Here is a 15,061-nt window from a genome sequence, read left to right as displayed (position 1 = left end):
TGTAAACCTGAAGTATTATTCTTCTGTTTATGAGAAGTGGTATAATATTGCCTGGGAGAAATCGTGACCTGTGTTCAAAAGTGCTAAAAATTTTCCTTTGGCTCTTTGAGATCTGGAATTGGGTTACAATGGGGATACTTCAAGGGAAGTTGATCTCTTTGACTTCATACATAGAGAGACTAGAAATTCCAATGAGAATATACACGCTGATGTGGGATCAGCTTCCCCTGCTCCCTCCTCCTTGGGACACTTGAAACAAGACATGCATATTCCTAACAACAAATTCCTATTTGAGCCATCTTGAGACTCTCCACATGGAACACCATTGTGTAAGTTCTCTGATAATAAAAATTTGAGTAAGCATCAAAGTGTCCTATTTGTGCTCAGCAACGATGATGGCTTTTGAATCAAGGTGAAGTTCTCTTTCGTGCTTCTCACTGTGCCAGAAGTCACACCGTAGTGTTTGTGTGATCTGCTGATGTCTGTTGTCTTATTTTCCCCAAGAGCTTGTAGGTTTCTGGAGACTAGGAACCTTGCTGCATGATTTCTGCCTCTCTCCCGCAGCACTGAGTATAGTGATACGTGTGCCAAGGCTTTGTTTTTCAGCTTTGAAGCCTCCATTGCTAAGCAACTTTTCCTCTCAGAGTCGCCAGGGTGGGGCATCTATCCCAAGAAATTGGCTATTTGGGATGAATGTGGGTCTATCCCCAGGGATATTTGTATTTTGGTGGAGAATTCTTGAAGGTAGCAAAATCTGTAAGCTCGTCCCCAAAAAAGACTACCACGATGGAATAACGGGACTCTGCCGCTTCCTGGCCCATGTGCTTCATTGACATATTGAGTATTGTTCACTCGGGCAGAAAAAAATACCACAACCTCACAGCCTTCTTTGTTTCCTGAAAAAGGATCTGTCACTTTGAATTTGCTAGTTTGCCAAATGACAGCTGTTTGCTTCCCAGGCAGGCTTTGCTGTCATCAGAGACAGGGATGGAGGGAAAATAATGCCATCATCTAGGGGAAGGGTCTTGTGTGGATCTGCCACCTTCACAGCATGGCTGACCAAATGGACGATCAGCAGGCAGGCACGAGGTCTTTTCATTTGCACTCTTATTTCGAGAGATTTGTGATGGTGTTTCATAGTCTAAAAATAAAGGATCTGCCAGCAGACACGTCTCCCTCCACTACCCTCATCATACTAGCTGCTGTATTTTCCTCTTCAGATTTTGATTATTTTTTATTATAAATGAAAGGTCAAAGAATACTTTTCGTATTCCATAATGGGATTGGTTCTGGAAGAATCTTTGAAAAAAAAATACGTTCAAGACATTGGGGCTTGGAATAGAACAGAAGCATCTCAAAAGCGTGTTTTTCTGGTCGAGGAAAGCACACAGGAACGTTTCACGGCGGTGCTCTGCTATCTTCTCTCTACACCTCCGCCCTATGCTCATGGGAAAGTTCATGTCCCTCCCCACCAGACACTGGGAAATACTCCCAAGGCGGCGCTGGCGGTCTCAGGGCTGCAATTCCTGAGACCGGGCACTCTGTGCTGCCATCTCGTGGCAGATCTCAGACACAGCAAGCTGACTGCCGGAATCCTGTTTGAACTTGGCTTGCGGCAGGAGCTGTGGTTTGGCTCACATCCTCATAGAGCTTTGTTGCCAGTCATGTTGATTTTTAAAAAATGTTTTACTCCCTATGCCCCCCTTTTAGTTTTTCATGTTGGCACTTCATTTAATGTGCCTCCAGAGGCTACGTTTTGGGTTTTGATGTATTTGATCAATGTTAGAGAATCGGTTAACTATCTTCCTTAAAGGAGGCAGTAATGCAGACAGACACTTTTGACAACAGGTAGACCGCTGGCTGGCAACCTTAGAAAGAGGGACTCACGGGAGACTGAGAATGAAAGATGCGGTGGGATTTATTGCTCTTATTCATTGGTTAGGGTTTTTTTTTTTTTTTTTTTTTTTTTAAGAGTATTCCGACCTTTTCCTTGAGTGTATTTTTGCCACCATTTCTCTTGTGTAGATTCGGAGAGACTCAAACCCAAGCTGGGATTTGGGGAAAAGTGTTTGAGGATGCCAGTCTGGCTTTCAGAGGCATGATAGTCTCATCCCTGTTGCTATCCAAATTGGAACAACTTTCTTTGTTACCAGCAAACAGCTGGTGTCTGCAAACCTTCCCGTGGTTGGCCATGACACAGGCCCCTGGAGTTGCTCTGCTCTAGTTAAGACAGTTCCTGTCTGGAGCCACCAGGAAGGCACCAATCTCCCCTGCAGCCTGAGGGCAGGAACATTATTTTGTTCTCTTCTGCATCCTGAATGCCTGGGAAGTAGCAAAGTGTGGCATTTAAATGACAGACCTCTATTTGTATTCCAGATCTGTCTCTTGGGTGACCCTGGGCAAGTTTCCTAACCTTGATCCCTCCTCTGTAAGATGGCCATCATGAGGAATTTTTGGTGAAAAAAATGCACGTAAGATTCTTAGCACAGAGCCTGAACACGCAGAGAACGAGTTCAGTAAGTGTGAGCCCGTATTAGAAAATGTTTCTTGAATGAAGATGTGAACGGAATGAGCCCTGACCTCGAGTCACAGTGGTGACACGTAGTGCATGTGGGGATGAGGCAGCCCAGGGGTGAGGCAGTCCTGAAGGCATGGCTTTGCGTGTGTCACTTCTCACCAGAGTTACTGGCTCGAGGACAAGTGTTTTTGTCTCTTGGCAAAATTGGGAAAGCGAATGGAGTGGTCTTAATTAACCTGTGTTTGAATTTACTCTGTAGCTGCTGGACTCAATTAAGGAAATGGAGGAATCAGGCTCTCACCAGCAATTCCCTGAGCTTTTAAATTTTCTTCTTGGAAGGCCTGGGATTCCAAAGACATACTCCACATTCACACCAATCAGACACCAGGGCAGGGATCAGATATGGCAGTTCCGTACCAATGTGACCGTTGATAGAATATTTAAAAACTCCCAGTGGAATAAGAGGGGGAAAATCCCACTAAATCTACAGCTAAGGTTTAGACTTGTTCTATGTGTGTGTACCAAAAAAAAAAAAAAAAAAAAAAAAAGCCAGATGTGAATCTACAAACCATCTGGTTGGAATAACTTTTGTGCTGGACTGTAATTACAAGCTATTTATTATGAATCTTGGGATCCTGTTATGGATTTTGACTGGCTCCCAGGTTTCTAAGTCAGCAAAGAGTTCCTATATTTAAGTGAGTGTGTGCCTTCCTATTTATCAGATCCCAGATTGTGTCTTCACTTTGACTGCCCTGAGAGCTTTGAACTGTCTGTATCTGAAGATTCTTCCCTTCAGAAAGGAGATGCGCTTGGGAGTGTCCCTTGGCTAAGGCTGCAGCCAGGTTTGCTGAATGCATAAAGCCATAAAGTCCTGGTAGCAGAAGCTCTGTTAATGAAGTTTCTTTCACAATTTTCCTGGGGTAGGAGAGTCGGGATAAAATATAGCTTGCAAGAACTACGCTTTTCAAAACGAAGTGTCTGTCGACACCGCCGAGCAGCATACATACCTGGTGGTTATCCTGGATGACTTTGGTGGGAGTTGGGGGAGATTAGTAATTTTTTAAAAAAAATGTCTCTTTAATTTGAAGGGTGACCATAACATTGTTTGACCTTTGTAGTTTAAGCAAAAATTATAAAAATCAATCTAAGGGCCGTGCCTTAGAGTTAGCCTTGATGCCACCATTGTCATGGAGAAGAGGGGGTGAGGGAAGGAGTTCTGGGGAGCGTGGGGCCAGCATGCTTGGCTTCAGATTATAGGTCTGCTGTTCACAAAGGGACTGTGGACAGCTCCGTATCCCGGCTCAGCCCCGGCAGCCACAGAAATACTCTCCCCTGACAGCAGTGGTTCTCAGCCCTAGCTGAACACTGGAATTACCTGGGAGCTTGAACAAATACCCATGCCTGGTCCTTAGATTAACCAGATCTGAGCTGCAGGGGGTGGGAAACCACGGCAGTCTTTGTTAAGAATCCCACAGGGGGTTCTAATGTGCAGCTAAGGATGAGGGTCACTGTCTCACAGGATTTTAGGAGTAAATGAGGTCAGTCCCTTGAGAGCATGTACCATATAACAGATCCCAAAAAAGGAAAGAGAGAAAGAGAGAGAGAGAGAGAGAGAGAGAGAGACTGGATGACTCAGGTCACCCTCCCATCATAAGGACAACCAGTAAATGAGAAAACAAAGCAGCAGCAGCAGCCCCTGCAGGTGTGGGGTGCAGGTGGCTGTGGATTGATGTCCTTTCTCTGGGTGTTGGACAAGTCCTGGGACAGTTTCAGGAACATTCACCACATTCATCCCAGAGTTCCTTAGCTGAAATGAGCATCGTTTTCTATGTGTGCCATTCAGCGGACAAGTTTGAGCAACGCCGGTTGTGGCTCATTATTTCTATGCCTCAGTTCCCCTTGCAAAAGCCACGAGGGCAGGGAAATAACAGGACTGATGTGGAAACAGCTGCGGGCAAGGCAAGCCCCAATCCTCCCCCGTAGAACTCACTCTCAGGCAGTTGGGACTGTGAGTCGGAGGGAGTGGGGTTCTGACACTCACAGACGTTCTCATCTTTGAAAGGAGAGGGGATGGCAACCTGGATTTATTTTAGAATTAGACCCTGGGAGCATCTTACGCTCTGGAACTCCCAGGAAATTTCAGGGCAGCATAGAAGGTGACACGTTTTATTTTGGAACTGCCTTGGGGTTAGACTGTGGTGCATGAGCTTTGCTTGGGTTCCCAAACTCCAACACAGACACACACACACACACACACACACGCACGCAAACACACACGTACACACACACAAGCTCGCAGGCACTTATGCATATGCACATGCACACACACACTCCTGCAGGCTCGCATGTGTCTCCTTGGTTCTGAGCAAGAAATGGTGAGATCTTCTTAGTCTCGTGACATGGAGGCGTACTGGGTACACCTGAGAATCTTCTTAAATTTGTTGTCAGGGCTGAGTTTGGATTTCTTCTTTATTAATACATATTCAAAGAGTGTTCTAGGTTCACTTCAAGGTGAGCAGAGCTGGCCAGTTGCTCCTCTCCAACCTGCCCCCAAATGAGGCACTGGTAGTGCTTGCTGTCATCCAGGGAAGGGCATAGGTGTGCACACATTTATGTCTTCATCTCGAGTTCCATCCCTCCCACTGGAAAGCTGGGTAATCTTGGAAAAGTCAGCTGCCTTCTCTGAGCAGCAGTTTTCTTGTTTGCAAAATGGGGATAATGATACTGACCTCACAGAATTTTAGTGAGAATGAAAGCCATGGCACCTAGCATGTGGTCGCCACTTGGTAAATCTCACATTTTGTTGAATTCTTTGAGACAGTATTTTTGGTTCAGGTGCATACAATCCATATATAAACAGGCATATCCATCACGTTTGTATCTTCTTTAAAACATTTTAACAGCTAACCTTTCAGGAAAAAACCAAAGATGCAAATGTTCACCACACGTTCATTAGCATAAGTGCTAATATAACGCAGCTGTCCCACAGCTATAAAGCACTGACGTCTGTGTCTCTGCTTGGCATGGAGAATATTATTTTTTCTTTTACCAAGCCGATCCAATACTCAACTTTGTCATTATTTGAGTTGGAACTTTAGATTGCTGCATTTTAATGCACTCTACTATTAAGGATTGTTGGACGGCCATGTGAAAATATTTTTGTTCTCACAATGCAGTCCTGGCCCAGGTAGCCCAACAGGCAAAATATGGTTTACACAAATATTATCGTTTCTGCAGTGTGTACTAAAAAGAAACCTTAGAATCTGAAGGAGCGGGAGAGAACTTCTCCCTTGGCAATTGGTTATCTAGGTGAAGCTGGCTTTTTAAAGAAGGAACTTTTCATCTCCTCTCATCTGACTCTGATCTCTAAAGTCCTGTGTTCCTGGATGGGCGTTTCTGTTTCAGAGACAGCAAAATCCTATTTGCTCTCACAGCGTTTTCTTGCCAAGTGAAGGCAAGATAAGAGGGGGGCTGTGAAAACCTCCATGGTGTGTTAGGATTTGGGGAATTCTGTTTGATATTTATTTCAAATGTCTCGTGTCTCTTTTTGCCTAGAACAAGGAAGTGACATGTAAGAGAGAGAAGTGCCCCGTGCTGTCCCGAGACTGTGCCCTGGCCGTCAAGCAGAGGGGAGCCTGTTGTGAACAGTGCAAAGGTGATTGATGTCTTGGCCGTCTTCTCTCCTGGCTGCTGCTTCAGGCATTTTTATTTCTCTTTCTCTCACCTTTCTTTTCACTCAGTTCTTGGCTGGGGTGCACATGGGTGGGGAGGAGAAGTAGGGTGTGTGTGCGTGTGTGTGTTTGTGTGTATGTGTGTGTCTGGGGCTGGGAGGAAGGGGACTCTCCTGGAGGAGGGATGAAAGTATGTGAGCATCTGCATATTTGGTTTATTTTCTAAGGCAGGTTGTTAAAATGTTGTAGCGAAGAGGCAACCACCATGCCCCTGCATATTTGTACACACACACATGAGCATATTTTGTCAACAAGTTTCAACACTCAGTTTTTCCAGGCTCCACACTCACCCTGCCCACCTCTCCTGGAGAAGTCTTTATGCCTGTATTTTATCATTTTGGTCCTCATTAAAATTTTCCTTTCCTTCCAAATTAGATCTAAGTCTCTCCGCCTGTCTTGGAAGCATCTCTAACGTCTCCTTAATCCAGCCTCATTTTCCATCGCCCTCCAGCCCCATGCTCCGTCAGGAATGTGCTGTTCCTGCTCTCACCTCTCTTGTGGCCTTAGTGTGGGTCTTTTTCCCAACCTATCCGGGTGCTGCCTGTGCTCAAGGTGCCCAGCCCTTATCTGCCACGATCCCCTTTAGATTTCCATGGCGTCCAGAAGCCCACATGGATACCGCAGTGGTGTGATTTTCCCTCTCTGCGGTTTCATGTAGATCGTCAGCTCCCTGGGGATTTCACACCGTCTATACGTCAACAGGGCTTCACAGTGTGGGGCCACGCAGGAGGCAGCATTAGCCCAGTGTTCGGGTGTGGGCTCTGGAGTCACCCTGCCGAGTCCCAATCCAAGTGTACTGGCTGGCAGAATGTTTCCCAAATTTCACGTCTACGTGGAAGCTCAGAATGTGACCTTGTTTGGAACTAGGCCCTTTGCAGGTATAGTTAATTAAGATGAAGTCATACTGAATTTGGGTGGCCCCAAATCCAATGTGATGCACAAAGAGTGGCAGAAGCTGGCGTGATGCTGCCACCAGCCTAGGATCACCCAGGGCCGCCAGGGTCTAGCAACGGCAAGGAGTGATTCTTCCCAAGTGCCTTCGGAGGGAGCATGCCCTGCCGACACCTTGATCTTAGACTTATGGTCTCCAGAACTGTGAGACAATCAATGCCTATTGTCTTAAGCCTCGGGAAACTCATCCACCACATTTCCATGTGAGCAGGGGGAGACATGGATCCTCTCTTGATCTCATCACCTCATTTGTTAAGTGAGGACAGCAGGTTGGGCATGGTGACTCATACCTGTAATCTCAGCACTTTGGGAGGCTGAGGTATGCAGATTACTTTAGGTCAGGAGTTCAAGACCAGCCTGGCCAACATGATGAAACCCTATCCCTACTAAAAATATAAAAGCCAGGGGTGGTGGTGGGTGCCTGTAATCCCAGCTACTGGGGATGCTGAAGCAGGAGAATCACTTGAATGCAGGAGGCAGAGGTTCCAGTGTGCCAAGATTGCACCACTGCACTCCAGTCTGGGTGACAAAGCAAGACTCCATCTCAAAAAACAAAAACAAAAAACAAAGAATGAGGACAATTGTGTTGGAGGGACTAACATGGAAAGATGCATTCACCGTACTGCATGTCAACATCTCTCAGGTAATGGAAGTATAACTGGTGCCCTTCGCATGCTTGACAGGCTTTCGGTTTGCTTCTCCACGATTGGTCGTGCAGAGGGGAGCTTTTTCATGCTGTAGTGTGTAGCCTTCTTTCCTTCTTGACCTGCCAGTTCCTTTATCACCACCCTTTCCTCGTCATATCTTAATATTTCAAAGGAAAGAGATACCCAAGACAAACACATTTCCTGAACATTCTTTTTGAGCTTAAGATGATAAGCCTCTTCTAACCAAACTGGACCCAAGGATAGGCCAGCGAGTACAGTGTCCTGAGTTCTCTTTCTGATGGAAATTCCAAGGCATTTGGGGGAGGGGGGTCAAGAATCCTGCCCTGCCCTAAGGTGGACCTTCATGAGAGGGACTTCTGAATGGGTGATAGGGTTTGGCTTTGTGTCCCCACCCAAATCTCTTCTTGAATTGTAATCCCCGTAATCCCCATATGTCAAGGGAGGAGACCAGGTGGAAGTAATTGAATCATGGGGGTGGTTTTCCCCTATGCTGTTCTCATGCCGTTCACAAGACCTGATGGTTTTATAAGGGGCTTTTCCCCCTTTGCTTGGCACTTCTCCTTCCTGCCACCTTGTGAAGCAGGTACCTTGCTTCCCCTTCACCTTTTGCCATGATTGTAAGTTTCCTGAGGCCTCTCCAGCCATGCTGAGCTATGAGTCAATTAAACCTCTTTCCTTTAAAAATTACCCAGTCTTGGGCAGTTCTATGTAGCAGTGTGAAAATGAACTAATACAGTGAGTCTGACTTTTCAGGGGCCTTAGAGTGGATGTTAATATGCACCCTTTGTTTTCTCTCTTTCTGCCTCATAATACAGTGCTTGTCTCAAGGGTTTTAAGGGACACAGTACTGTTCACTCTTAAATACTGGAGACTCCCAGTATTTTGGTGAAGTTTTTTTTTTTTTTTTTTTTTGGAATTGCAACTTATGCTTATAGGAGAAGCCTCAAAAAATAGTCTAAACTGTGGAAAAGCAGGAAAAAAAAATAATCTCACCATCCAGAAATAACAATTGTTATCATCTATTTATTTCCGTATTTTCCCATGTAAAAGTATTTACAGGATTGATATTTTACTACTCATATTGGATTATTTGTATTTTTTCCTACTTAAACATTAGGGCATAACATCTCTGTTATTTGGATGTATTATCCTTAATAGATGCATAAGATTCTGTTGTAAGAGTGTACCAAAGTTCATTTGGTCATTTCTGACCATATCTTTGGGCAGTTAGGTTGTACCTTGGGTTTTAGCTTTGAATGTGAATAAAGGCAAGAAGCTAAAACCAAAGAGCCTTGTGTAGTAAAGGAATAAGGACTGGAGGGAGACCCTTGGGAGGACATTCCCAAGGCCCCTCAGATCTGAGTGTTAACCCAACCTGGGTTTGGCCTCCCAAGGAATCCCAGTAAACTTCTCCGTAACTCTTTTGCATTCTGCATTCATATAGGGGAAAACAACAACAAATAAGTGGGTAGCAGAAATTCTGAGACAGCAGTAGCAGCTGCATTTCTGATAAGTCCTCTAACAAGAGCCTGCATGCTCATGCTGAAGCTTTTGACTGTTCTTGCTCAATGAGAGTGGTTTAGCGAGGAATCATAGTAATGCAGAAGTTTGCTGATAATACTTTATAACTAAATCATGTCTAGGCATGATTGCCTCAGGGTCAATGAATTTATATATATTATATATTTATATATAATTTAATATACTCTATATAATATAATTTATATATAATATAATTTATATTATATATTTATAATATACTTTATATATAATATATATTTGTATATAATATAATTTATATATTACATATTTGAATATAATTTATATATTATATAATTTATATTATATATTTATATATAATATAATTTATGTATGTTAGAAATAAAAATATAATAATTTTAATATAAATAAATATATGTTTATGTTATATATATGTAACGTAATATGCAATGGAGTCTCCTTAGCAAAGAAATGGAGACTTGTTTATCAGATCATTTAATACAGTGGTTTCCAACCTTTTTGGCGCAGGCACCTGTTTCATGGAAGACCATTTTTCCAGGGACCGGGGTGGGGGGATGGTTTGGGGATGATTCAAATGCATTACATTTATTTCACACTTTATTTCTATTATTATTATATTGTCATGTGTAATATAATTATCTAACTCGCCATAATGTGGAATCACTGAGAGCCCTGAGCGTGTTTTCTTGTAAGTAGATGGTCCTATCTAGGGGTGATGGGAGACAGTGACAGATCATCAGACTTTAGATTCTCATAGAGTACACACTTAGATGACTCGCATGTGCAGTTCACAGTAGGGGTTGTACTTCATGAGAATCTAATGCTGCAGCTGATCTGACGGAAGGCAGAGCTCAGGCGGTAATGTGAGTGATGGGGAGCAGCTGGAAATACAGATGAAGCTTCGTTCATTTGCCCTCTTCTCACCTCCTGCTGTGTGGCTCAGTTCCTTACAAGCTACAGACCAGTAGGAGTTCGTGGCCCAGGGTTGGGCACCCTTGATTTAACACATTGTAACGGGAGTGCGGATAGACTGAATTCTCCGTATTTTGAACGGTATCTGCATTCAGAGGTACTACCTTTTGCAGCTTTTAAAGCTGCTCACCAGGCTGTGTGGTCAGGCCTCTTGAGGAGGTGCACACAGCTTGTACCTAACATAGTGCAGTGGGTGCCAGGCAGAACGGGTGCAGGGCGTGGCTCTATCGGCAAGCATATGGGAAGGTGAAATCTAGTATTGTTAGTGGATGACCAATAGTGAAAGCTTACTAGATGCTGCAAGTTACCCTTGAATGTTGTTTCCTGTTTGTTCTTCCTTTTACCTGAGGGAATGTGTATAAACAGTGTTTCTCAAAATGTAATGGATCACAGAAGCAGCAGTTAGAATGCAGATTCCTGGGGCTTGCCAGGTCAGCAAAATGATCATCCTCTTTATCAAAACAGCAGCAGGTAGTACTCCTGGTGGTACTTACTTAGAGGCAGGCACTGAATCCTCACAAGGTCAGCCCCATTTTATAGATGGAAAAATGGTGACACTGAGAGCCTTAGTGACTTTCCCAATGTCACAGAGCTAGTAAGTGACAGAGATGGGAGACAGACCCAGGTGGTCTCACCATTAGGCTTGCAGGCCTGCTGTATCAGCAGCACCCAGCCTGGGCCCCTGACTGTAGTATTTTTAAGTTTCCACTGAGACCCTTATGCAGACAGGCTTGAGGACCACAGCTACCAGACAAACAACGGAAAAAAAGAGAGAGGGTCGGCCTTCCTAATGGAGAAATGAGAACCATATCCCACAGCTTTTAGAGGCTGATAGTCATTACCTGTCATGGTCAACATTCTTGAGAAAAATCAAGCTTAAGACCATGTAGGCATGAAAAATCTCTTTACCTTTTGTAGTGGGAGACCATGTTTTCTCTTTGACCCTTTGCGCTTTTCCTATTTTGAAAATCACTAGAATGATTAAAAAAGAAATAAAGGAAAACAGCAGATAATGACCAAGAAAACATCACTCTGATGTTGAAGTGCTGGGGAATGCTTATCGGAAGTCTTTCCCAGTTCGTTGATTGTGTAAGTAAATGGGAGTGGGGGGACTTGAACCCCAAGAACTGGCTCACGTCCTCCCACGATTTGTTGGAACTTTCTTTTCTTTTTCCCTTCTGACTTCTCTCTCATTCTCCTTTCCTTCCTCGGCACAATTATGTTTAGTTTTAAATTTAATTAAACACTACATTAATATATTATTGTACTAAAAAAGTTAAACAAGAAAGGAGAAAGAAGTTCTTTTTGAGCCTGTGAAACCCACTTTGCTCAGAAATAACAACTGTTATCGATTTATTGTGTGTTTTCCGGACCTTTTTCAGTTTATTACGTGTATATGTAATTTTGTCTGTGTACTCTTAGTTTTACATAACTGGAAAGAAATGGTCTTTTGCAGTTTGCTTTGGCCAGAAAAAAAAAAAAAAAACCCAAACAAAAGAACAAAAAATCCAAAAATCAACAGCAATGTGACTTAGGAACTTTCCCAGGCCAGTTCATGCTTTTTCAATTCTTGTATGGATTTCATAGTATAGATACAGAGTAATTCATCTAACACCTCCCTATTGATAGCCATTTAGATTTTGAGTTTTTGCAAAGCTGCAGGGAACCAGCTTGTCATTCCTGTCAGGCCCATGTGTGTCTGTTCCTTAAGGACAGAGACCTAGAAATCACAGGGTTGAGAGAAAAGGTGTGCATGTGTCAAACTACGATGGACATTTTTACTAAACGGCTCCAAAAAAGACAAGGCTATTCTCTTTCCCTCTTCCCTGAGAGTTTTTAAGCCCTTTCTCCATAAAAGATGATAGACTTTAGGAGGGAAAGCTGGCATCACACGTGGCAAAATTTAGACCTGTTTGGATATCCTTGCCTTCCCTGATTTCCATTCCATCTAGCGAGTTCCCCCACTTCAGACCGCACATTCACACTCCTGACCCAGTTCTCTCCTGCTCTGGATTTCCCCATATTACTGGGGATATGTTCCTCTCCCTTTTGGTGGTTTGGTGAGAAGTGGTATCAAGCTCTGTTTAAAGAGCCTAACTGAGCGCCATCAATTGCTGTTGTGTTTTCCACAATAAAGTGTAGAAAGCACTGACAGTTGTCAATAAGTTAACACTTAAATGGTAGTGTTATCGCAGAATTTGGTCCAGTATTGCAGAACTTCAGTGATAGAATGGACTAAATTTAGAATATAGGCCAGATGAAAAATGTGGGGAATGTTTTACTGGCCTCTTATTTTGAAGAATGATTTTTTTCTTCTATTTTTATTTATTTTTAAATTAATTAATTATTATTATTTTTGAGACAGGTCTCTCTCTGTCACCCAGGCTGGAGTGCAGTAGTGTGATCTCGGCTCACTGCAACCTCTGTCTCCTGGGTCCAGGTGATTCTCATGCCTCAGTCTCCCAAGTAGCTGGGATTACAGGTGTGTGCCACAATGCCTGGCATTTTTTTTTTTTTTTTGTATTTTTAGTAGAGATGAGGTTTCACTGTGTTGGCCAGGCTCATTTCCAACTCCTGGCCTCAAGTGATCCTCCTGCATTGGCCTCCCAAAGTGCTGGGATTACAGGTATGAGCCACAGTGCCCAGCCTAAGAATGATTTTCTCAATGAGAAATATTATTGTTATCATTTTTGTCATCCTAATCATAAAACATATTCTGCATTAGAAACTTTTGAAATAGCTCAGAAATTATTATTATTTTTGTTAGTTTTGAAACTTCTAATACAGGGAAAGTATGAGAGAAGAAGGCATGTTATCATCTCCTTTTTTTCTTGGTTAGTCTCTTAAGAAATTTGGTTTATTTAAAATTCCTCAAATTACTCTATAGTTAAGGTTCTATTTATAGTTTATTCTATGTGTACTTTATCTGTGTGAGCTACTTCTGTAATTAATGTGCATAGTTATTTATAATTATGTGGAATGCCATTTTATCCCTTTAAATAATTACAGAAGTTTATATGTATTGTAAGTTGGTCTTTACTACTATACCTATTCTTGATGGGTCTTCACGGGTAGTTCCTATTCTTTAAGGCCAGGATGCCGATCAGAATACAGTTCCTCGGCCCGGCGCGGTGGCTCACGCCTGTAATCCCAGCACTTTGGGAGGCCGAGGCGGGCGGATCACAAGGTCAGGAAATCGAGACCATCCTGGCTAAAACGGTGAAACCCCGTCTCTACTAAAAATACAAAAAAAAAAACTAGCCGGGTGTGGTGGCGGCGCCTAGTCCCAGCTACTTGGGAGGCTGAGGCAGGAGAACGGCGGGAACCCGGGAGGCGGAGTTTGCAGTGAGCCGAGATCGCGCCACTGCACTCCAGCCTGGGCGACAGAGCCAGACTCCATCTCAAAAAAAAAAAAAAAAAAAAAAAAAAGAATACAGCTCCTCAGAGATGACATTGTTCCTGCAGGAAAACATAATTTTATATGTTGATCACCTTCTAGTGTGATAGAAAGTGTTACTGTTTTTATTCTTTTTTTTTTTTTTTTTGAGATGGAGTCTCACTCTGTCGCCCAGGCTGGAGTGCAGTGGCGCGATCTCGGCTCACTGCAAGCTCCACCTCCTGGGTTCATGCCATTCTCCTGCCTCAGCCTCCCGAGTAGCTGGACTACAGGCGCCAGCCAACACGCCCCAGCTTATTTTTTGTATTTTTAGTAGAGACGGGGTTTCACCGCATTAGCCAGGATGGTCTTGATCTCCTGACTGCCTGCCTCGGCCTCCCAAAGTGCTGGGATTACAGGCGTGAGCTGGGATTACAGGCGTGAGCCACTGCACCCGGCCGTTTTTTTTTTTTTTTTTTTTTTTTTTTGAGACAGAGTCCCACTCTGTCACCTAGGTTGGAGTGCAGTGGTGCAATCTTGGCTCACTGCAACCTTCGACTCCTGGGTTCAAGTGATTCTCTTGCCTCAGCCTCCCAAACAGCTGGGATTATAGGTGCCCGCCACCAAGCAGGCTAATTTTTTTTGTATTTTTAGTAGAGACAGGGTTTTGCCATGTTGGCCAGGCTGGTCTTGAACTCCTGATCTTAGGTGATCCACCCACCTCGGCTTCCAAAAATGCTGGGAGCCACCGTGCCTGACCAGTGTTACTGCTTTTGTCTACCAAGAGCTCTCATCCTGAGGCTCATGAAAACTGTGGCAGCCATCTGCCTGTCCATGTAGTATTGTTGAAGCGCTGCAGATTGTGAGGTGTAATTATCTGGTTGATTTTAAGACCTTTACCTCCATCTGTTATCTTCATGGAAGTACCAGAAGGACTTATGTTCCCCATTGCTAGATACCAAGTTAGCTGGTTTATGCTTACCACTAAGTCATCACAACAGTGATATGATTTCTATCTTATTTTATAGGAAAATGAGGGCCTGGAGAAGTTCAGTCATTCATTTCCAAGGCATTAGTGACCCAGGATCAAGCAGAGGGTGACCATATCCTCAAGGAGCTTGCTTCATTAAGGGGACACAGAGAAGTACCATCTGGTTGGAAAGTTCTCTAGGGAAAGCATGCCTGAGTGCAGAGGGAAGGCGTTTTAGTCCATTCCCACATTGCTATAAGGAAATACCCAAGACTGGGTATCTTATAAGAAAAGAGGTTTAGTTGACAACATGGCTAGGGAGGCCTCAGGAAACTTACAATCATGGCAGAAAGC

General features: G+C 43.6%; 1 protein-coding gene across 2 annotated transcripts in view; it reads left to right on the top strand.

The window, feature by feature from the left end:
* Positions 1-15,061, top strand: part of BMPER (BMP binding endothelial regulator) — a 245,928-nt gene that overhangs the window by 26,108 nt on the left and 204,759 nt on the right. For both annotated transcript variants that reach the window (XM_015133741.3, XM_015133740.3), the window contains exon 3: positions 6,074-6,173. In XM_015133741.3, coding sequence (XP_014989227.2) covers positions 6,074-6,173 — 100 coding nt within the window. The remainder of the gene's footprint in view (positions 1-6,073; positions 6,174-15,061) is intronic.

This window comes from Macaca mulatta, chromosome 3 (genome assembly GCF_049350105.2).
Source record: "Macaca mulatta isolate MMU2019108-1 chromosome 3, T2T-MMU8v2.0, whole genome shotgun sequence".
NCBI classification, from domain to species: Eukaryota; Metazoa; Chordata; class Mammalia; order Primates; family Cercopithecidae; genus Macaca; species Macaca mulatta.
Note: the sequence above shows the minus strand (reverse complement) of the source record. Positions and strands in the feature narration are given on the sequence as shown.